Genomic DNA, 23,937 nt, shown 5'->3' with positions numbered 1-23,937 from the left:
TTCATAAACAGCTTCTTTATTATTTAGCATATGATGAAATATAAACGACTTGAGTTAAAATGTCAAGATGACACAGGTTTATACATTCTGCTTCTAGCATCTTCCAGTGCAGTGATAGAAGATGGATGCATGGATGTTTGGGAAAAAATGTGAGAGGACAAGAAGTATGCTTGCTGGATGATTTTTAAATATACATGATAGGCAGAATAAATAAAATTGCTGATCATTCTCCGTCCTCCCACTTCTGGTGCCCTGAAGGAAAAGTCCAGAGACAGAAAAAGTGCAGAATTAATGTATGAACGTTTATTTTTTTTTATTCTTGCTTTATTTCTATTGCGCTCAAGCTGTTTTGCTGTTACCTTCAAGAATTAAGAGAATAACAATTAAAAGGGACCTTAGAGGTCTTCTAATCTAACCTCCTGCTCGAGCAGGAAGTCCTATACCATTTCAGACAAATGGTTGTCCAATCTCTTCTTAAAAACTTCCAGTGTTGGAGCGTTCACAACTTCTGAAGGCAAGCAGTTGCATTGATTAATTGTTCTCAATGACAGGAAATTTCTCCTGAGTTCTAAATTGCTTCTCTCCTTGATTAGTTTCCATCCGTTGCTTCTTGTCCTGCCTTCAGGTGCTTTGGAAAATAAATTGGCCCTCTCTTCTTTGTGGCAATCCTTTAGAATACTGATAGACATGTCATCCCTACTCCTCCTTTTCATTAAACTACTGTGTTTCCCCGAAAATAAGACCGGGTCTTATATTAATTTTTGCTCCAAAAGATGCATTAGGGCTTATTTTCCGGTTAGGTCTTATTTTTGGGGAAAATACTGTACTAAATGCATCCACCTGGCTGACAATCTTAACTGGCGCTTATTTTGGGGTTAGGGCATATATTACGAGCATCCTGAAAAATCATGCTAGGACTTATTTTCCGGTTGGGTCTTATTTTCGGGGAAACAGGGTAGACTTACCCAATTCCAGTGACTGTTCTTTGTAAATTTTAGCCTCCAGTCTCCTAATTATCTTCGTTGCTCTTCTCTGCACTCTTCCAAGAGTTTCTTTTTTTTTTTTTTTTTAATATTGTGGCTGTCAGCGTCCCAGCACTGACACCATCACCGCGAACGCTTCCTTCTCCCACGCCGCCCATCGCCTCTCCGTGTCGATGAGCTTGCGGGAGGTGTAGGCACAAGGTTGTAGATTACCTTGGCTGTTCTTTTGGAGCAGCACGGCCCCCACTGCCACATCGCTTGCATCTGCTTGGATGACGAAGGGCTGTTCAGGGTCAGGATGCTTTAAGACAGGTTCTTTTGCAAACATCTCTTTTAGTGTCTCGAATGCCCGTTGGCAGGCCGGGTCCCACTGTAGAGGTTCTCCCGGGGTTTTGTTGGCGGACTCCCTGTTTGTAGGAGGTCCGTCAGAGGTTTGGCAATTCTTGCAAAGGAGGGGATGAATTGCCTGTAGAAATTTGCGAACCCCAGGAAGCTTTGCAGTTTTCTGCGGATGCGAGGGGGTCGCCAGTCTAGGACTGATTGTACTTTAGCCGGGTCCATCTCTATCCCCTCGTTTGACACTCGGTAACCTAAGTAATCTAACTGCAATTGGTGGAACTCGCATTGGACTCAAACTGGATGCAGTATTATTCCAAGTGTGATCTTAACCAAGGCATTATTCAAGCGGTACTAACACTTCCCTTGATCTTGATTCTAACCCCTCGGTTCACGCAACCTAGGACTTGAGTTGCTCAACGTGCTTGAAAGTTCAAGTAAGAGCGCATGCCAGTCTTGGAGCAGGATCATTCCAGTGGTGAAATCTAAAATTTGTTACTACCGGTTCTGTGGACGTGGCTTGGTGGGTAATGTGACTGGGTGGGCGTGGCCATTTTTTAAAACAACCTTTAAAACCATTTTTTCTACAACCTCTTCGGTGAAGAGGTTGTAAAAAAATGCTTTCAAAAGGCTTTGACGATCCCAGCTGAGTTGCCTGATCGGCAGAAGCTTTTTTTCTTTTAAAAGCCTCTGCCGATTAGGCAACTCAGCTTGGATCGTCAGAGGCATTTAAAAGAAAAAAAGCCTCTGCCGATCAGGCAACTCAGCTGGGATCATCAGAGGCTTTTAAAAGCATTTGACGATCCCAGCTGAGCTGCGTGATCATCAGAGGCTTTTTTTTTTACTTTTAAAAGCATTTTTTCCAAAGAGGTTGTAGAAAAAATACTTTTTAAAATTAAAAAAAAAGTCTCTGATGATTGTGCGGCTCAGTTGGGTGGGGGATGGGGGGCAGGGACTTTTGCTACCGGTTCTCCAAACCACCCACTTCCATCGCTACCGGATCGGGCGATCTGGTCCGAACTGGGTGCATTTCACTCCTGGATCATTCTGAAGGTTTTCTGCCGAGCTGCTTTTCTGCTGATGCATAATTGATGCCATCTGCTCATTCTAGAGATTGCAGCAAGCCATAAATGATGAAAGAGTGAATGTGTGGAGGGCCCTGCCCTCTTATAAAATAGATGTCGCTTACGACAGTGATTGGTAATTCTCTTCAGGGCGCTGGCAGCGTTTCAAGGGATGATTCTTGGCACGGACGTCAGAGGGCACATATGCCATTAGTCAGGAAAAATATATATCCCAATACAGGCAGTCCTTGACTTATGACCACAATTGAGCCCCAAATGTACGTTGCTAAGTGAGATGTTAGTTAAGTGAGTTTTGCTCTATTTTACCACTTTTCTTGTCACCGTTGTTAAGCGAATCACCGCAGGGGTTAAATTATCAACGCGGTTGTTAAGTGAATCTGGTTCTCCCCTTGACTTTGCTTGTCAGAAGGTCGGCAAAGGGGATCACGTGTCACTGCAGCCGTCATAAATGTGAGTCAGTTGCCGAGGCTCTGAATGTAAATCACGTGGCCATGGGGGCTGCTGCAATAGTCATCAGTGTGAAAAGTGGTCCTAAGTCACTTTTTTAAAGGACCGTTGTAACTTTGAACAGTCACTAAGTGACATGTTGTAAATCAAGCACTACCTCTACAATGTGAAATCTTTTCAGGGCAATAAAAATTTTGCAACTTGGCTACTGAAGTACTGTATTTTTCGGAGTATAAGACCCACCAGAATATAAGACGCACCTACCTTTTTTAGTGAGGAAAAGAAGAAAAAGAAATCTCCCTCTGCCTCTGAGCAATTTTGCCTCCTTGCAGCAAACAGCAAACAGCCTGCTTTACTTTCATTTTCGTTTTCAGCATAGCTTGATTAGCACAAGGGAAAAAAAATCTGCTCCAGCAATTTACCTCTTTGCAGCAAGCAGCAGAGCCCTGTGCAAAACAGCTGAGAGCAAATCAGCTGAGAGTCGGGAGGCCGATCCGATCAACTTGTGCTAATTAGTCTGTGCTGAAGCTGAAAGGAGCTGTTTTTTTCTTGCTGTTTGCTTGCAAGGAGGTAACTGCTGGGAGGCAGGGGCCAAAGGGTGGGGGCCAGTGGGTGGGCAGGGCTACATTCGGTGTATAAGACGCACCTAAATTTTCACCCCCTTTTAGAGGGGAAAAAGGTGCGTCTTATACTCTGAAAAATACGGTACTTTCCAGGAGGAACATGCACCTCCGATAAGACAGATGTTACAAGGTAGGCCTCGATTTAAAAGGCCGCAATTGAACCCCAAATTTTTGTTGTGAAGCGAGCTATTAAGTGAGTTCTGCTCCATTTTATGACCTTTCTTGCCACAGATCTTGAATCATTGTGTTTGTTCGGTTAATAACATGGTTGTTAAGTGAATCTGGCTTTCCCCATTGACTTTACTTGTCAGAAGGTCACAAAAGTTGATTGCATGATCCTGGGACACTGCAACTGTCATAAACATGAGTCATTTTGCCAAGCATCTGAACTTCGATCACAATACCTTGGGGATGCTGCAAGGTGAGAAAAACTGACACAAGTCACATTTTTCAGTGCCGTGGTAACTGAACTAGTTGCTAGTCTTCTATGTCTGGATTTTACAGGGATTTTTTGGCTCTTTGGAGAAGCTTATCTGCCATTTCTAATCTCATTGAGGAATCTTGGATAAGCAATTGAGGGAACAAATCAGAAAAAAAAATTACTATGGGAGCAGGGATCCCGGAGTGTTTTTTTTTTCTGGAGACAAAAGAAGATGTTCAGATTGGAAGTGAATAATAATAATAATAATAATAATAATAATAATAATAATAATAATAATAATAATAATAATAATAATAATAATAATAATAATAATAATTCTTCACTGGAAATTGTGCCAGAAGTTTGGATTTGAGTACAGCAAAAACCACTGGGAACATCAGGTTGAGAAAGTTTTAGAGAATGAGAAACTCAAGATCTTGTGGGACTTTAGGATTCAGACTGACAGGCACTTGGTCCACAACACACCTGACATAACAATAGTTGAAAAGAAAAAAGTATGGTTTATTGACATTGCAATACCTGGTGATGCATGGATTGAAGATAAGCAGCAAGAAAAAAATCACAAAGTACCGGGATTTGCAAATTGAAGTTGAGCGACTGTGGAAAAAGAAATCGTGTGTTGTCCCGATTGTAATGGGAGCCCTTGGAGCAATACCCAAAGGGCTACCCCGCTATTTAGAAATTCTAAATTTGCCGGACTTGAACATTTTGACTCTACAAAAAACCACCTTACTCGGAACAGCTTACATCCTCCGACGATACCTTAACAGTTCCTAGGTCCTTGGTTAGGACTCGAGCTGCTGAGCTATTAACCAGCCTCAAAGGCTGTGAATCTCACTAAAGATTAACCAATAATAATAATAATAATAATATACAGAAAAAATGCAGGCTGTGAAAACGGAGAACATTATAAAAACAACAGAAACAAAGGCAAAATATAAGGAAAAACAGCTGGATGACAGATTAAATAGATGGAAAACCAAAGCTTTACATGGACAGCGCTTGAAAAACATTGAAGGAAAATGTGATGACAACTTTACATGGGCATGGCTTAAGATGGGAACCATCAAGAAAGAAACGGAAGGGTTAATACTGGCTGCTCAAGAACAAGCACTACAAACTAATGCCATGAAAGCAAAGATACAAAAATCCACCGACAATCCAAACTGCCGACTTTGCAACAACAAAGTTGAAACTGTTTCACATTTAATATGTGAATGGAGCAAAATTGCACAAACTGTTTACAAAACTAGACATGACTGAGTTGCTAAATTAATTCATTGGTCATTATGTAAAAAATGCGACTTTCCTGTATCCAAAAAGTCATGGGAACATAAAGTGGAAAAAGTTACAGAAAATGAGAAGGTGAAGATCTTGTGGGACTTTCGAATACAGACGGATCGTCACTTGGAACACAACACGCCAGATATCACTGTTGTCGAAAACCGAAACGTACAATTTATTGACATCGTGGTACCAGGAGATGCCAGAGTCGAAGAAAAAGAACTGGAAAAAATGATGAAATATCGCGACCTCCCCCCCGAGATACGGAGGATTCAGGATCTGCGTACCTTCCGTCGCACGCTTAAGACGTTCCTATTCCAGCAAGCCAGCCTGACCTAAACTTTTCCTCTTTTAAATGGGAATTTTAAATTTGGTTTTAAATCATTGGGGTTTTAAAATGGTTCAGCCAAATTTATTTAATTTGTTTTATCTCTATTTTAAATTTTGTATTTATATGTTTTATTTTATGGCTGTTCACCGCCCTGAGTCCTTCGGGAGTAGGGCAGTATACAAATTTAATAAAATGAAAATGAAATGAAATGAAATGACCTGGCCATTGAAACTACACAACTATAGATGAAACATGTAACAGTGATACCCATTGTCATCGGGGCACTTGGTACCATGTCCAAGAATTTTATAAGGTACGTCAGCAAATTGCAGCTTCCTGCAATAACACCAGCGGAACTGCAAAATACTGTGCTACTTGGAAGACCATACATCTTAAGAAGGTACTTGGTTGATACCTAGGACGCTGGCAGCAACCCGTATCAACCATTAGCACCAGTCAATGGTATTTGTGATGCATTTCTGAACGTTCAGTTGACTGAGTTTCATGTTTAATGAATAAAGTAAATAATAATAATAATAATAGTAATAATGATGATGATGATGGGAAATGGTGCCGTATGTGCTTCTTTTCACATCGCTCATTGTTTGTTTCATTCTCTTCTTCATTCGCAGGTAGCTGTGTCCAGTTGGGTGGCCGGCAGACCCAAGGGGTACCATGAAGTTTTCAGGGCCCCTGGAGAGCCAGAGGTTGTCCGTCCTCCTAGAGATGGCAATCTCTAGGGAAGCTCAGACGTGGAAGGTGTATGTGCCCAGAATTCAGCCCAATCAGGTAAAACCTTTGTCACTTTTGCTCTGCCTCTTTATAGTTTGGTTTGACAAAATTGCAGAAGAAGATAGTTCTTCTAGGCTGCATAAACAGAGGGATAGAATCAAGATCACGTGAAGTGTTAATAATACCACTTTATAATGCCTTGGTAAGGCCACGCTTGGAATACTGCATCCAGTTTTGGTCGCCACGATGTAAAAAAGATGTGGAGACTCTAGAAAGAGTGCAGAGAAGAGCAACAAAGACGATTAGGGGACTGGAGGTTAAAACGTATGAAGAACGGTTGCAGGAACTGGGTATGTCTAGTTTAATGAAAAGAAGGACTAGGGGAGACATGATAGCAGTGTTCCAATATCTCAGGGGCTGCCACAAAGAAGAGGGAGTCAAGCTATTCTCCAAAGCACCCAAAGGCAGGACAAGAAGCAATGGATGGAAACTAACCAAAGAGAGAAGCAATTTAGAACTAAGGGGAAATTTCCTGATAGTTAGAACAATTAACCAGTGGAACTGCTTGCCTCCAGAAGTTGTGAATGCTCCAACACTGGAAGTTTTTAAGAAGATGTTGGGATAACCATTTGTCTGAAGCGGTGTAGGGTTTCCTGTCTAAGCAGGGGGTTGGACTAGAAGACCTCCAAGGTCCCTTCCAACTCTATTCTATATTTCTAAGACTCTTCATGCTTCTGAGGAGCTGGCTTGATATGGAGTCCATCTCATCTCCTGGTGGCACATCGGGCCTTATTTGTTTAGCAGTTTATGCCCTTATCGTTTAATTTTAAATAAGGAGAACCTTATCGTTTAATTTTTCCAGTTGAGCAATGTTTTGTTTGGGGAACATCCCGTGGCGTCGAAGAACATATTGTGCTGTGCTACAACAGGGGTTAAGTCATTGTTATTAAAAGGCTACTTCCTTGTAGCAGCTTAGTGAGAATAAACCGGCTTGTTCCTTGAAAGAGTTAAGAAATTTCCTGCTGCCTTACGTATGCCTTTAGCATTCAAGGGACATCATCTCTTTGGAAATAGCTTTCCTTAAACCCAATGCTATTGTATATGGGTGGAGTAATAATATTGAATTGTGCTTTTGTTGTTGTTATCATATTGCAATTTATGGAGATTTGGGCAAATGCTGCTCAAGAATTATTCCCAGTTGGAATGACCTATAAGTGGGACAATAAATCAATAATCTGTGATTCATCAGAAGGAGTGGACTCTGCCTCCCTATGCCATTGTTAGTGGAGCTAGCTTGGAATACAGGTAGTCCTTGATTTACAACCACAATAGAGCCCCCAATTTATGTTGCTAAGTGAGACGTTTGTTAAGTGATTTTTGCCCTATTTTGCCACATTTCTTCCCACAGTTGTTAAAGCGAATCACTGCAGTTGGTAAATTAGTAACACGGTAGTTAAGTGAATCTGGTTTCCCCATTGATTTTGCTTGTCGCAAAAGGGGATCAGATCATCCTGAGACACAGCAGAGGTCATAAATGTGAACCAGCTGCCAAACCTCTGAATTTCTGTCACATGACTATGGGGGTGCTGCAAAGATTGTAACTGAAAATTGGTCCAAAGTCACTTTTTTCACTGCTGTTGTAACTTTGAACGGTCACTAAATGAACTGTTGTAAGTTGAGGACTACGTGTAATGGGTCTTGTAGTCTAACACATTTGGGAAAGGCTATCTTAAGCCCCAAAAGTGCTGTTTCGAAAGGCAAGTGGCCTTTCTTTGCCTTTTTTTTTTCTTGAAGACATTTCGCTTTTCATCTAAGAAGCTTCTTCCGTTCTGGCCAAATGGCGGAGAATGGGAGGACTTAAATTCCTTGCAGTCCTCTGGTTGTTAGTACTCTTTTTCTGCAAGGAATATAAATCCTTCCATTCTCTTACCATTCTGCCAGAACGGAAGAAGCTTCTTAGATGAGAAGTGATACGTCTTCAAGGAAAAATTCCCCTTTTGTAAAAAGCACCTTTGGGACTACCATGACCTGGATGATTGAGAATTCCCATAGACATATTGTCCTCAAAGCTTCTGTCGTACAAAGCAAACGGGGAAAGGGCTAACACATAGCATGGATCATCCCTTCGTTTAGAAAGATTCTTCTCTGTGTCCCTTTTATAGCAGCACTTCCTGATTAAAATAGAATTCTACTATGTTTTTACACAGCAGTGGTTGAAAGTTGAGCTGGCGGAAGGAAGGTTTATTAATACTCATCACAGACTGTCCCTCTCTGTATGGAAAAAAGCAGGCTATAAATCTTGAGTTAGGGATGCGGTGGCTCAGTGGCTAAGACACTGAGCTTGTCGATCGAAAGGTCGGCAGTTCAGCGGTTCGAATCCCTAGTGCCGCGTAACGGGGTGAGCTCCCGTTACTTGTCCCAGCTTCTCCCAACCTAGCAGTTCGAAAGCACATAAAAAAATGCAAGTAGAAAAATAGGGACCACCTTTGGTGGGAAGGTAACAGCGTTCCATGCGCCTTTGCCGTTGAGTCATGCCGGCCACATGACCACGGAGACGTCTTCGGACAGCGCTGGCTCTTCGGCTTTGAAACGAAGATGAGCACGGCCCCCTAGAGTCGGGAACGAGTAGCCCGTATGTGCGAGGGGAACCTTTACCTTAAATCTTGAGTAGTGCTGACTTTAGTGACATCATCACACTATCAGTCATTCAGAAGCCAGGAAGAAGAAGAAAAAAATTAAAAGGCAGGATATCTATGGAGATTCTCAATCATCCAGGTCATGTTGTCTCAAAGGTACTTTTTCTAAAAGGCAGCTGGACTGGTTCACACTTACGACTGTTGCTGTGTCCCAGGGTCACGTGATCCCCTTTTGCGACCTATGGACAAGCAAAATCAATGGGGGGGGGGGGAGAAGCCAGATTCGCTTAACGTCTGTATTACTAACTTATCAACTGCAGCGATTCAACTTACAAATTTTGGCAAGAAAGTCATTAAACGGAGGCAAAAACTCACTTAACAAATGTCTCCCTTAACAACAGAAAACATTGGGCCCCCATTGTGGTCGTAAGTCGAGGACGACCTGTGACAGAACTGGGACTCGCTTTGCCAAGAAACAGACAAATTGCTTAGGGTGCCAAGGTCCTGCTTGCTCTTGCCTTGGCAGAAACAACTTCATAGTTGTATACATTCATGATTGCAGTTGGTCAGATGTCAGGTTTGGGGTATGGGCACAATTCGTGTGGGCGTGAATATTTTGTCTCTAGAGCCAAGATTGTTTGGAAACCATGGCAACCGCTTTGCCCATGGCAGCTATTCCATATGATTCATCCAAAGCTTTTCTGAACGTTTTCTGCTTGGTAGAAAAAGTGGGATTGAGTTTGCCTACAGAGGATTTTTGGCCCTTAGGTTGCAAGAGACAGACTCTTCCATTGCTGTTCAGAGTCACTTTATAGGAGAGATGTCCCAAAGGTGTTTTTTCAGGCGGCAACTGGACTTAATGTATTTTTCGGAGTATAAGACGCACCTTTTTCCCCCAAAAAAGAGGGTGAAAATCTGGGTGCGTCTTATACAGGGTGGATAAAAATCAATGATTTTTTTTTTAAATCAAAAAAATCGGATTTTTTTGATTTAAATCAGATTTTTTTGATTTTTATTGAATTTATTTTAATAATAAACTTTTGGGGTAAAAATCTATCGTAAGATAGTTTTCTATTTAAGATACATAAATAATTTAGTTTATTCAGCACGAAATGGAGCTTAGTTATGTAGCATGAGGCTGTATATTCTGCAACACTGGGACTATCGGTGAGTCAACAGTGGGTCAAAGGAGTAGCAGAGATGACAGTTGCTCTTTAAAAATTATGATTTAAATCGAGTTGATTTAAATCAAGTCTTTTTACTAGTGATTTAAATCATGATTTAAATTGACTTGATTTAAATCAAATCCACCCTGGTCTTATACTCTGAATGTAGCCTCGCCCAGCCTCTCAAATGGAGATTTCAGAGGCTGAAAAAAGCCTCTGAAAGAAGCTTCAGAAAAAAAGCCTCTGAAAGAAGCTTCAGAAAAAAAAGCCTCCAAAGAAGCTTCAGAAAAAAAGTCTCCAAACAGAGCTTGAAAAAAAAGGCCCTTTTTTCTGAAGCTCTTTCGGAGGCTTTTAAAGGCAGAAAGAAAGTTTTTTCTGAAACAGAGTTTCAGAAGTTTCAGAGGCTGAAAAAAAAAGCAAGGCACACAGCTCACAACCAACCAACCTGTTGCTAAAATTCACTTCTTGGAACAGCTGATTGGGGGTATTCAGGGAGGCCATCCGACAATCAGCTTTTTTCTTATTTTTCTCCCCAAAACCTAAAGTGCGTCTTATACTCCAAAAAATATGGTACTTGTTTTTTCTTTGAAGACATTTCGCTTCTCATCCAAGAAGCTTCTTCAGCTCTGATAGGATAGTGGGGAATGGAGGGATTTATACTCCTTGCAGACAGCTGGACATTTGCATCCTTTTAGAGGGCCGTTGAAGCACTCGGAGGTTTATCTGTGCCCTCAGGGTCACTTGAGTAGTGAAAATGGTTCCTGTAGTCTGCAATTTTTTCTCTGGAAATCTATTCCTACTCCCACACCATTCAAAGGATGTTCATCCCAAATTGTATAGCTAAAGGTCTGTAGAGATTCTCAGTCATCCAGGCCATGGTTGTCCCAAAGGTGTTTTTCCAGAAGGCAATTGGACTTTCTGGTTTTTTCTTTTGTAAAGAAAACCTTCTAGGAGAGACGGGTAGCGTAAAAATGTAGTAAATAAAATAAATACATTGCATCCAGATGGTGAGAACATGAGCTGTGGACTTGTTCAGCGTTTTGACTGACTGAAGTACGGCCAGGTAGTCCTCGACGTACGACCATAATTGAGCCCAAAACGTCTGTTGCTAAGCGAAATAGTGGTCAAGTGAGTTTTGTCCCATTTTGCAACCTTTCTTGTCACAGTTGTTAAGTGAATCACTGGGGAGATTAAGTTAGTAACACGGTTGTTAAGTGAATCTGGTTTCCCCATGGACTTCGCTTGTCAGAAGGTCGCAAAAGGGAATCACATGATCCCAGGACTACAACGGTCATAAATAAAAACCAGTTGCGAAGCGGCCGAATTTTTGTCACATGACCATGGGGATGCTACAAGGGTCATAAGCCGCTTTTTTCAGTGCCGTTGTAACTTTGAATAATCACTAAACGAATGGTTGTAAATTGAGGACTACCCATGTAGCCCAGTTCTTCATTTTAATCCGGCAGCGTAAATTATTTTTTAATTCATCCTTCAGATTTTATTTGCTTTTCATTTCTGGCTCCTGCAATTGGGCTGGTGGGTGGGAACGGAAAGTCCACTGAAGCAGATTTGGCAAAAGTTGCTTCCCTCTCCAGAAAGCCTACCGCCGTTCGGTGTTCAAAATCAGAGTAATTCATGCTGCAAACATCCTTCGTGACGCTTTATTTATTTTTCTTTCTTTGCTGTTGAAAATGTCACATGCCAATTCCCCAACCCCAATTTTTTTTTATTGAAAAAGTTTTACAAACAACAATTTTTTTCCCCATTTTTCCCCCCATCCCTCCCCAACCCCCCCAACCCCTCCCTCCCCATGACTTCCCCAAGGTGAAATCCATCCATATTATATTATGTCATACTTTACCACCCCTCTATTCCCCACCCTGTGCACTATAAATTTTTACATCACAATAAACTATTTCGCCCCTTATAAACTATACATTTCTACACAACATTTAGCTGAAAACTATCTGGTACTTCCTGGTTTGGTATTTATTCTCCATATAATATATCCAGTTCTTCCACTCCCATACGTAACTCTCTTGAGTCCGGTCTTTTAAGTATGCTGATACCTTCGCCATTTCTGTGAAACTGGCCATCTTCAAGGTCCATTCTTGAATTGTAGGCACATCAACCCTTTTCCAGTATTGACCAATCAATAACCTGGCTGCTGACACCATATAGAATATCAGTTTTGTTTCACCCAGTGAAAAACCCTTGACTATACCCAATAAGAACAAATGAGGAGAAAATTGAATTTGGGGAAAAAAAATTTCCTTGTGTCTAGTTGTTCTGGTGTGCAGTGCTCTATAGCATCGTTTTGAGGGTAGGAGTTGAAACAGTTTATGTCCAGGATGTGAGGGGTCTGTAAATACAGTATTTTCAAGCCCTCTTTTTGACTCGTGCAGCATACAGGTCCTCAATGGAAGGCAGGTTGGTAACCATTGTTTTTTCTGCAGTTCTAATTATCCTCTAAAGTCTTTTTTTTTTTTTAATTTGATTTATATGCCGCCCTTCTCCGGAGACTCAGGGCGGCTTACAATGTGCTCAGCAATAATTAATTTCCCAATTGGAATGAAGCAAGTCCCAAAGATTTTAGGGTGAAAATAGGTTGTGTCAAGTAGTCCTCGACTTAAAACAGTTCGTTTAGTGACCAGGTAAAGTTACAAAAGAATCGGAAAAAGCGAGTTACAACCGTTTTTCACACTTTATGACCGTTGCAGTATCTCCACGGCCATATGATAAAAAAATCAAGACGCTTGGCAACTGACTCGTATTTATGACGGTTGCAAAGTGTGCTGCCCTTTTCCAGCTGTCCATCCGGTCACAGCATAATGTGTGTTCTTCAGAACTCATTGTGAGGCTGATAGACATTTGTTAGTAAATTTTTCCTGTTTGGCTCCCAGCCTCTATTGCATAATCCGAACGACAGATTGGACTCAGGAGGGTCCATCCATATGGCAGGCACCGTCCAAAATAGATTCCTTCTGCTACTTGGAATATTTCTCTTCTAGAGTAAGAATGTCCAGAACCTTGGCAACTTTTAAGACTTGTGGACTTCAATTCTTTTTTTCTTTCTTTTTTAATTTGATTTATATGCCGCCCTTCTCCAGAGACTCAGGGCGGCTTACAATGTGCTCAGCAATAGCCTTCATCCTTTTGTATATTTATACAAAGTCAGCTTATTGCCCCCACAAACTGGGTCCTCATTTAACCTACCTTAGAAAGGATGGAAGGCTGAGTCAACCTTGAGCCTTGGCGAGATTCGAACCTGCAATTGCAGGCAGCTGGTCTTAATAATCAGCTTAATAACAGGGTGCCTTAGACCACTGTACTACCAATTCTTAGGCAGGAGAATTCTGGGAGTTGAAGTCCACAGGTTTGAAGTTACCAACGTCAGACACATCTGCACTGACTGGCTAGGGAATTCTGGGAGTTGAAGTCTACAAGTCTTAAAATTGCCAGGGTTGGACACATCTAGCATGGCTGGTTGGGGAATTATGGGAATTGAACTCCACAGGCCTTAAAAGTTGCCAAGATTGGACCCAACTGCTCTGGATAGCTAGGGCATTCTGGGAGCTGAAGTCCATAAGTCTTAAAGTCAGGGTGGATTTAATTTACCATATTTTTCAGAGTATAAGACACACTTCCTCCCCCCTCCAAAAGAGGGTAAAAATTTGGGTGCATCTTATACACCGAATGTAGCCCGCCTGCCGGCCCCCACCCTTTGGCTTCTGCCTCCCAGCAATGTACCTCCTTGCAGCAAGCAGCCTGTTTCAGCTTCAGCACAACCTGATTAGCACAAGAAGCTGTTTGGATTGTCGGTTGGATCGGCCTCCCGACCCTTAGCTGTTTTAGGCTGCAGGTATTGCCATTGCCTATTGCCGCGCGGGCCTCCGGTGTTTGCTGCAAGGAGGCAAATTGCTGGGAGGCAGAATTTTTGTTTTTTCTTGTGCTAATCAGGCTGGGATGAAAATGAAAGTAAAGCAGGCTGTTTGCTGTTTGCTGCAAGGAGGAAAATTGCTGGGAGGCAGAGGCAGATTTTTTTTTCTTATTTTCCTCCCCCAAAAAGGTAGGTGCGTTTTATAGTCTGGAGCATCTTATACTCCGAAAAATATGGTAAATCAAGTCGACTTAAATCATGATTTAAATAACTAGTAAAAAGTCTTGATTTAAACTTGATTTAAATCATAATTTTTAAAGAGCAACTGTCATCTCTGTCCCACAGCGGCTCCTCCTCTGACCCGCTGTTAAATCACCGACAGTCCCATTCACTTTAATGGGATGGATGGTGATATGGCAGTGACACAACAAGGTGAGGTACGTGGCAGGCAGCAGGTGAGTGGATGCCCACTAACAGGTTGCCATGATGGATCTGAAATGACAGGTGCCCTTTAATATTATATTTATAAGCTGCTTAGAAGGTTTCACTTTCATTTTTATTGCTTACCCTTCCTCCTCACACTTAGAGCCTGGTGGTACAGATGCATTTCTCTTCAAACAATCATACAGTTGGAGTGTACATAGATTTGCAAAAACAATGGGATAAAGGAATATTCCCGAACTTTGTTTTATGATTTATCTCATGGTTACTCTGAGATTGTGTGAATGCATCGATGCAGTGCATGTTATCTCAGCTTGCAGAGCCTTGGATTCATTGAATGAGTTTTAACAAAAATGTAAATATTGCAGAATATACAGCCTCATGCTACCGGGTTTCCCCGAAAATAAGACCCTGTCTTATATTTTTTTGAACCCCGAAATAAGCGCTTGGCCTTCTTTTTGGGGAGGTCTTATTATTTTGGGGCGCGTGGAGTAAGACGGGGCTCCTCTTGCCGTCTTACTTGATTTCTGCGTTTAAATATTTTTGGGGAGGGCTTATTTTCAGGGAGGGGAGGCTTATTTTAGTGCATGCGCTCAAAAGCCCAATCGGGCTTATTATCGGGGGATGTCTTATTTTGGGGGAAACAGGGTACATAACTAAGCTCCATTTCATGCTGAACTAAATTATTAATGTATCTTAAATAGAAAACTATCTTTTTTTAACTCCAAAAGCATTTTATTAAAATAAATTCGATAAAAATAAAAAAAGCCCAATTTAAATTAAAAAAATGTGATTGAAATAAAAAAAATCTGATTTTTAATTATTTTTTTTTAAATCAATTTTTATCCACCTGCTCAAAAATTGCCAAGGTTGGACATTTCCCCTCTGTGTTCATCCTTTATCCCGTGTCATCATAGAACACCTCTCCTTTGGATAACTTTATCTTTGCTTTCCTAAACCTTTTTACAGAATCTCTGACCCAGACGAGACATAACCTGCAGCGTGTGGCCAAATAAAATACCCACATTGCAAATGTTGACTCAGAAGAGTCTTGTTTACATCCACGAGACTTTTCTTCTTGAAGACCCAGTCCAAAATAAAGACCTGGCACAGGGTGTCCCCACCGCAGCTTCCCTTGCAAATTCCAGGCGATTCAGCATTGGCAGCGGTGTGCTGAGGTCGGTACACCCTGTACTAAGCGCTTAATTTGGATCAAGTCATAATCTCAGTATTGTCAGGCACTGCTTTGGAAGGGTTGAATTTACCCCCCAGTGCTTACTCTTCTGCTATTATTAGACACTTCTTTGCTTCAGTTTTATACTAGGTCTCTGGGCAGGGTGCCCTGCGTAGAATCATATCCGTGGTGCAAGATATTTGAGCTCAGAATCCACTAATCTGGATAGCTAGTACAGATAGCCCTGGATTTAAACAACAATTCATTTGGTGACCGAAGTTACAACGGCACTGGAGAAAAAAGTGACTTATCACCGCTTTTTGACGATCGTTGCAGCATCCCTGGGATCAGGTGATCAAAATTCAGATGCTTGGCAACTGTATTTAATGATAATTCCAGTCAGTGGTGAAATCCAAATTTGTTTACTACCGGTTCTGTGTGCGTGGCATGTCTTGGTGGGCGTGGCAGGGGAAGGATACTGCAAAATCTTTATTCCCACCCCACTCCACGGGAAGGATGCTGCAAAATCTCCATTCCCACCCCACTTTGGGGCCAGCCAGAGGTGGTATTTGCCGGTTCTCAGAACTACTCAAAATTTCCGCTGCCGGTTCTCCAGAACCTGTTAGAACCTGCTGGATTTCACCCCTGATTACAGTGTCTCAGGGTCGTGTGATTTTTTTTTTTTTTGCAACCTTCTGATAAGCAAAGTAAAAGGGGAAGTCCAAGTCACTTAACTGTGTTGCTAACTTAACAACTGCTGTGATTCACTTAACAGCTGTTGCAATAAAGTTGGTAAAATGGGGCCAAACTCACTTAACAAATGTCTTGCTTAGCAGTGGAAATTTTGGACTTGATTGTGATTGTAAATCAACTACCTTTATAAAGATAGATGGAGGGAGGGAGAGAAAGACAGACAGACAGACAGACAGACAGGTGAAAAATGACGGATGGAAAGACACACACGTCAATAAGTCAATAAATGATGGAATTTTAAAAAGGTTAAGAGATGATGGATAATGAGAAAATATATTAATAAAATGGGAAAACACAAATAGGGAAAATAGCGGTATATATATATATATATATATATATATATATATATATATATATATATATATATATATATATATATATATATATATAGGTCTTTGGTTATTCGGGTCTTCTCCCACGTAAAATTGGAAGTGTCTTGGCAACGTTTCGACGAAGTCTCATTCGTCATCTTCAGGCTGGTGTTCTCGGCTTCGTGCTTCCAGGAGCAAAGCATAGATAATATGACTTATCATAACTAAAAATAAGTTAAGATTAGTAGATGGAAATTTAGGATTAGGTAATTTAGTTGTATTATTAATAGTGTGTTAAAGTATATTGTTAAAGATTAAGGATTAGAAAATGTGGGGATTTTGAGATACACTCCTGGGATTGATTAAATGTTAATATTTGGCGTTATTAGTAATCCTATCCATTTGGAATATTGAAGTTACTGTGGAATAATGAGTAATGCTTAAAATATTAAATAATAAGTAATTTAGTAGGGGATAACAAATACATGGCGTAAAGAAATGTTAACTATGTTTAAATGAATTAACGGGAAAAATGATAAAGGATTATGAAGAGAGAACAGTATTGTTGAAGTTGGAAGGTTAGGATTATATATACTTAGTTGTATTATTATTGTTAGCGTTGTTTAAAAAAATACTTGACCCAGTTAATACACTGTCCACAAAATATGTATGGAACTATTATACTAAATAATTTTATCTATCTATCTATCTATGCATCCATCCATCCATCCATTTATTTATCTCTGTCTGTCTGTCTGTCTGTCTGTCTGTCTGTCTATCTATCTATCTATCTATCTATCTATAAATATATGAAAAATGACAGATGGACGGACACACACACACACACAGACACAAGGTGGGGAGGTAGAGGGTGAAGTGATGGTCCCCATCTTACAGTGAGAGTTGAGTGTGTAACTGATCCATGGGGATCCAGTGGTGAACATGAGTTTTACAGGTTTCTGGTGCGCATGTGCATGTGACAATCACCTGTCCTAAGCATGCGTGGCAGTGTCAAAAGCCGGTGTGCGCATACATGCCAGCCAGCTGATCGTTGGGTGCGCATGCGTGCCAGAACCCCAGAAGTTCAGCTTTTCTGGAGCACGGCCCTGTGCGCGCATGATGTTTCCACACAACCTTAGGTTCGCCATCACTGACATAGAATGTTCTTCTCTGCCCATATATTTTTTTTTATTTTTTATTTTATTTTATTTTTTAAATTTGATTTATATGCCACCCTTCTCCGGAGACTCAGGGCGGCTTACAATGCGTTAAGCAATAGCCTTCATACTTTTGTATATTTATATAAAGTCAGCTTATTGCCCCCACATAAACTGGGTCCTCAATTTACCTACCTTAGAAAGGATGGACGGCTGAGTCAACCTTGAGCCTGGGGAGATTCGAACTTGCAGTAATTGCAGGCAGCTGGTGTTAATCACAATGCTATCAGCCTGCTGAGCCACCAGGGCCGTTATATATGAAGGTGATTGAATAAGAGAAGGCTCTTGGGAGTCCCTCGGATTGCAAGGCGATCCAGTCAGTCGATCCTAAAGGAAAGCAGCCTTGACTGTCCTTTGGAAGGACAGATACTGAAGCCGAAGCTCAAATACTCTGGCCACCAAATGAGGGAAGGCCTCATTGGAAAAGATGGAGGGCCAAAGGAGAAGGGGGACAGCAGACAATGAGATGGTTAGATAGTGTCATCGACACAGTGAATATGAATTTGGGCAAACTGTGGGAGACAATGGAGGACAGGAGGGGCCTGGTGTGCTACGGTCCTTGGGGTCGTGAAGAGTCGGATACGTCTTAGCGACTGAACAATAGCCACGAAAGGGGGAAATGAGGACTGCCATATCAGAGCCCCTAAATTGGTGGGGCACAGGGTTGTCCGGCCAGCTGAGGACCCCACCTGTGGCTTCCCGCTCTCTTTGCCAACGGTGCGTGGCGCATCTGGGGGTCTTTGCTCACCCCCTGCTGCAGGCACGCCAAAAACTCCAGTCACAGATGGTTAAGGAGAGCTTTGGCATCTCTCCAGCCAACAGTCCAGATCTGCAGGTTTTTCAAAACCATCCCAGGGGGAAATTCTTGTGGGCAGCTGAATGTAAATATTTTGAGATTGACAGGCCTCCCACATGGAACCAGCAGCAAGCCAGACTGTTCAGCCTTGAAATTCTGTTCCATCACCTTCTTGATAAAATAGGAAAAAAAAAAAAAAACTGAAGGTGGAATTTTCCATTCTGCTTATGTCCCAAAAAGCCCTGGAACTTTTCGATAGGGAGAGCCCTAGTTTGGTCTCGTGAAGAAGAAGAGAATAACAGAGTTGGAAGGGACCTTTGAGGTCTTCTAGTCCAACCTCCTGCTCAAGCAGGAAACCCTATGCCCGTGATGGCGAACCTATGGCACAGGTGGCACGTGAAGCCATATCAGTGGGCACGTTAACTCACGTCCGGCACGCATGCACGCGCCAGCCAGCTGATTTTCAGGCCTTCTGGGCTCACCGGAAGTCAGCAAACAAGCCATTTCTGGCCTCCGGGGGTGGGGTGGGGTGGGGAAGGCCGTTTTTGACCTCCCCAGGCTCCAAGAAAGCCTCCGGAGGCTGGGGAGGGCAAAAAACGGGCTTACCGGGCCCACTGTGCCATCTCGTGCCAAAAGCAGGGGGAATGCAGGGGGTTTGGGCACGCATGTGCGGGGGGGCGGGGTGCATAGAATTATGGGTGTGGCCACACAAGCACATGACCCTCCCCCCGCTTTTGGCACACAATGGCAAAAAAGTTAGCCATCACTGCCCTATACTATTTCAGACAAATGATTATCCAGTCACTCCTGAAAAATTTCCATTGATGAAACACCCACAACTTCTGAAAGCAAGTCATTCCACTAGTTTATTGTTCTCGCTGTCGGGAAGTTTCTCCTTAGTTTTAGGTTTCTTCCTTCATTAGTTTCCATCCGTTGCTTCTTGTTCTGCCTTCAAGTGCTTTGGAAAATGGATTGAAACCCCCCCCCCACTCTTCTTTGTGGTAGCCCCTTAGATATTGCTATCATGTGGGTACCTATGGCCCAATGGTGAAATGTAAAATTTGTTACTACCGGTTCTGTGGGCATGGCTTGGGGGGGGGGGGGATAATATGACTGAGTGGGTGTGGCCAACCTTTTTTTTTTTTACTTTTAAAACTATTTTTTCTACAACCTCTTCAGCTGAAGAAGTTATAAAAAAATGCTTTTAAAGCCTCTGACGATCCCAGCTGACTTGCCTGATAGGCAGAGGCTTTTTTTCCTTTTAAAAACATTTTTTCTACAACCTCTTCAGCTGAAGAGGTTATAAAAAAATACTTTTAAAGCCTCTGACGATTCCAGCTGACTTGCCTGATAGGCAGAAGCTTTTTTATTTTTTTAAGCCTCTGACAATCCCAGCTGACTTGCCTGATTGGCAGAGGTTTTTTTTCCTTTTAAAAACCTTTTTTCTAGAACCTCTTTGGTGGAAGAGGTTGTAGAAAAAATGCTTTTAAAAGCCTCTGATGATTCCAGCTGAGCTGCATGATCATCAAGAGGCTTTTTTTTTTTTTTTTACTTTTAAAAGCATTTTTTCAGCCAAAGAGGATGTAGAACAAATGCTTTTAAAAATTAAAAAAAAAGCTTCTGATGATTGTGCGGCTCAGCTGGGCAATGGGCGGGGGGCAGGGATTTCTGCTACTGGTTCTCCAAACCACCCGCCTCCATCGCTACCAGATCAGACGATTCGGTCCGAACCAGGAGCATTTCACCCCTGCTATGGCCCCTTTATGACCTGCGGACTTCAACTCCCAGAATTCCTGAGCCAGCAAGGCTCTGTCCTTCAGAGCATTTTGGAACCCGAAAGAGTTTCAAAAATATTTTTACCTGAAGGGTTATATTGATGACGAGATTGGTCCCTTGTATAAAGTTACTTAGACATTTTACCAACAATGCCCAGATTCTTGAAAGCCCTGAAAATATAGATAATCCTCAATTTATGACCATAATTGAGTCCAAAATTTCTGTCACTAAGTGAGACATTTGTTAAGTGAGTTTTGCCCCGTTTAACGACCTTTCTTGCCACAGTTGTTAACCGAATCACTGCAGTTATTAAGCTAGTAACACGGTTGTTAAGTGAATCTGGCTTCTCCATTGACTTGGCTTGTCAGAAGGTCGTAAAAAGTGATCACATGACCCCGGGAATACTGCAACCGTCATAAATATGAGTCAGTTGCTAAGCGGATGAAACTGATCACGTGACCATGGGATGCTACAACATTCATAAATGTCAAAAACGGTCATAAGTCACTTTTTTCCAATGCCGTTTTAACTTTGAATGGTCACTAAACGAACCTGTTGTAAGTCGAGGACTATCTGTAGCTGTTTGGATCCCAGCCAGAACGTGGCTTATTTTTCTAAATTCGCAGTCCTAATTATAACATGGCTACTCGATTCTCCTCTGAGGAATTCAGAATATTTTTTTGTAATCTCTTAACAAGACTTTCCCCCCCTCCCCCCAAAACCACTTGTGGGACATCTGCGGATCTGGATGCTCCAGCAAGGAGGAATGAATGAATGAATGAGCTGGAAGGGACCTTTGAGGTCTTCTAGTCCAGCCCACTCTTCAAGCAGGAGAACCTATATCACTTCAGAGAGGTGACTGTCTACTCTTCTTTAAAACCTCCAGTGATGGAGCACCCACAATTTCTGGAGGCAATCTGTTCCTCTGGTTAATTGTTCTCTCTCTTAGGAAGTTTCTCCTTAATTCCAGGTTGCTTCCCTCCTTGATTAGTTTCCATCCATTGTTTCTTGTCCTGCCTTCTGGTGCTTTGGAGAATAATTTGACCCCCCTCTTCTTTGTGGCAGCCCCTCAACTACTGGAATACTGCTATCATGTCACCCCTAATTCTTCTTTTCTCTATAGGCTAGCCAAAACCAAATCCCGCAGCCGTTTCTTCGTATGTTTTAGTTTCCAGGCCTTTAATCATAATTAGTTGCTCTTCTCTGAACTTTTTCCAAAGTCTCAACATCTTTTTTGTAGTGCAGTGTGGTGTGGGATGGGGTTTGGGACCCCAGCTCCCTCACTTTTTTTGTCATTGTGTTTAACTTAGGCCTTTCTTTGCAGGATTTTACTCTTCTTTATGATTTTTTTAGAAGCGCCATTTTATCGGCGATGTAATTTTGCACGTTTGGACACCTTGCAAGTCTGAGGCAATCTGTGGAGTTTCTGTGAGCAGCTGCACCACCCCACATCCGAAACGTCCTTCCACAGGTTGTGCAGAGTCTTGACAGTTTTACCTCCCCGGGGTTCTCTGAGAAGCTTCACAGCTTTCTGAGGTGCAGCCTCACTGCCACGCCTCAAAAATGCCTGAAGTCATAACTTGAGTTGCCAGTGTTGTTGGACCGGATTTGCAGTTGGCTAAAAAGTAACTCGGTTGGAAGATCTGGACTTATTACCCTGCACCATGTGTGTGCACCATCCCTTAAGGGCAAATAGGATCCCAAAACCCCTAAAGAATATCTCTGGTGACATGATACCTGTGTTCCAATAAGAAACAAAGAAGTGGGGGTCAACCTGTTCTCTGAAGCAAATAGAACAAGAAGCAATGGATGGAAATTAAATCAAGGAGAGAAGCCACCTAGAACTAAGGAGAAATTTCCTGACTGTTAGAACAATTCATCAGTGGAAACAATTTGCCTCCAGAAGTTGTGGGTGCGCCAACACTGGAGGTTTTTTTAAAGAAGAGATTGGTCCACCGTTTTTCTGAAGTGGCATAGGGCCGGGATGGCGAACCTATGGCACACGTGCCACAGGTGTCACGTGGAGCCATATCGGTGGACACACAAGCATTGCCCTAGTTCAGCTGCAGTGTGCATGCGTGCACCAGCCAGCTGATTTTCAGGCCTTCTGGGCCCACCGGAAATCGGGAATTAAGCTGTTTCTGGCCTCCGGAGGGCCTCTGGGGGGTGGGGAAGGCCTGTTTTTCACTCTCCCCAGACTTCAGAAGCTTTCTAGGAGCCTGGGGAGGGCGAAAACGGCCTTCCCCACCCCCCCAGAGGCCCTCTGGAGGCTGGAAATGGCCGGTTAGCCAACTTCCGGAGCCTCTGGAGCCTGGGGAGGGCAAAAAAATGGGCCTACTGGGCCCACTGTGCCATTGCATGCCAAAAGCGGGGAGAGCGCAGCGGGGGGGTCGTGCGCATGTGTGGGAGGTGGGGCTCATTGAAGTATGGGTGGGCACACATGCGCGATCCCACCCGCGTGACCTCTGCTTTTGGCACGCAATGGCAAAAAGGTTAGCCATCACTGGCATAAGGTTTCCTGCCTGAGCAGGGGGCTGGATAAGAAGACCTCCAAGTGCCTTCTAATTCTGTTATTTCGCTTCCCTCTATCGTGTTTCCCTGAAAATAAGACCTCCCCAGATAATAAACCTTCCCCAGAAAATACCCCCCCCCCCAGCTCTATGCCGTCCTATTTAGGCATGTTTTTGAGATTGGGTGCATGCGCGGAAGGTAGGCATGTGCGTGAACTGGGCACGCGCACACATGAAGCGAACGTGCAATGAACAGGTGGTAACAAAATGTGAAACCCACCGCCGGACGGAATCATCACATATTATGGTTTCCCAGCACAAACAACCGCACACATGGCACATCAAGTTATACAGTAAGCGGACATCCCAGGACTTAATTGAGGGACCGATTTTCTTTTACTGTGGCAAAAATTTCCAGATCATTCCGTTTAGGTTGACCCAGAAATGTAGTATACTACTATCCTGTATACTACATAGTCCTCAACTTACAACTGTATACTAGGTAGTCCTCAACTTATAACTGTAATGGAACCCCAAATTTCATTTGTAAGTCACAATGGCTGTAAGTGGAGCCATCGATGTGACTGACCTAATTTTATGATATTTTTTTTTGTGGCGGTCGTGAAATGAACCTAGCTGTAAAGCGAAATCCATTCAATCCCGTGGGCATTTTGTATAACTGACAGAAACCATCGCAAATTTTGATCAGGTGATCAGGTGACTGCAGAATGCCAGAAAGATGAGGCGGTTGCCCAAAATGTGATCACGTTACTACAGAGAGTGGTCCCGCCTTTGGAACTCCAGAAGTGGGTCATAAGTAGGTTTTTGGAGGCTGTTGTAAGTTTCAATGGTTGTTTAGTGACCAGTCCAGGGGTCTGCAACCTTAAGCACTCAGAGCCATTTGGACCCGTTTCCCACAGAAAAGAAAACACCCGGAGCCACAAAACCTGGGTGGGCGTGGCCAACTCGTAACTCACTTCCACCAGTCACATGACACCCCCCCTAGCCACGCCT

At 42.6% G+C, this 23,937-nt stretch overlaps 1 protein-coding gene across 1 annotated transcript in view; it reads left to right on the top strand.

Annotated features, from left to right (window-relative positions):
- Positions 1 to 23,937, top strand: part of CCNI (cyclin I) — a 69,283-nt gene that overhangs the window by 26,177 nt on the left and 19,169 nt on the right. Inside the window, exon 2 of the mRNA XM_060687018.2 lies at positions 6,164 to 6,320. Coding sequence (XP_060543001.1) covers positions 6,207 to 6,320 — 114 coding nt within the window. The 5' untranslated portion in view covers positions 6,164 to 6,206. The remainder of the gene's footprint in view (positions 1 to 6,163; positions 6,321 to 23,937) is intronic.

The sequence above is a fragment of the Pantherophis guttatus genome, chromosome 8 (genome assembly GCF_059756535.1).
Source record: "Pantherophis guttatus breed Tessera chromosome 8, ASM5975653v1, whole genome shotgun sequence".
Lineage (NCBI taxonomy): Eukaryota > Metazoa > Chordata > Lepidosauria > Squamata > Colubridae > Pantherophis > Pantherophis guttatus.
This window is presented reverse-complemented; position numbering and strand designations above follow the sequence as displayed.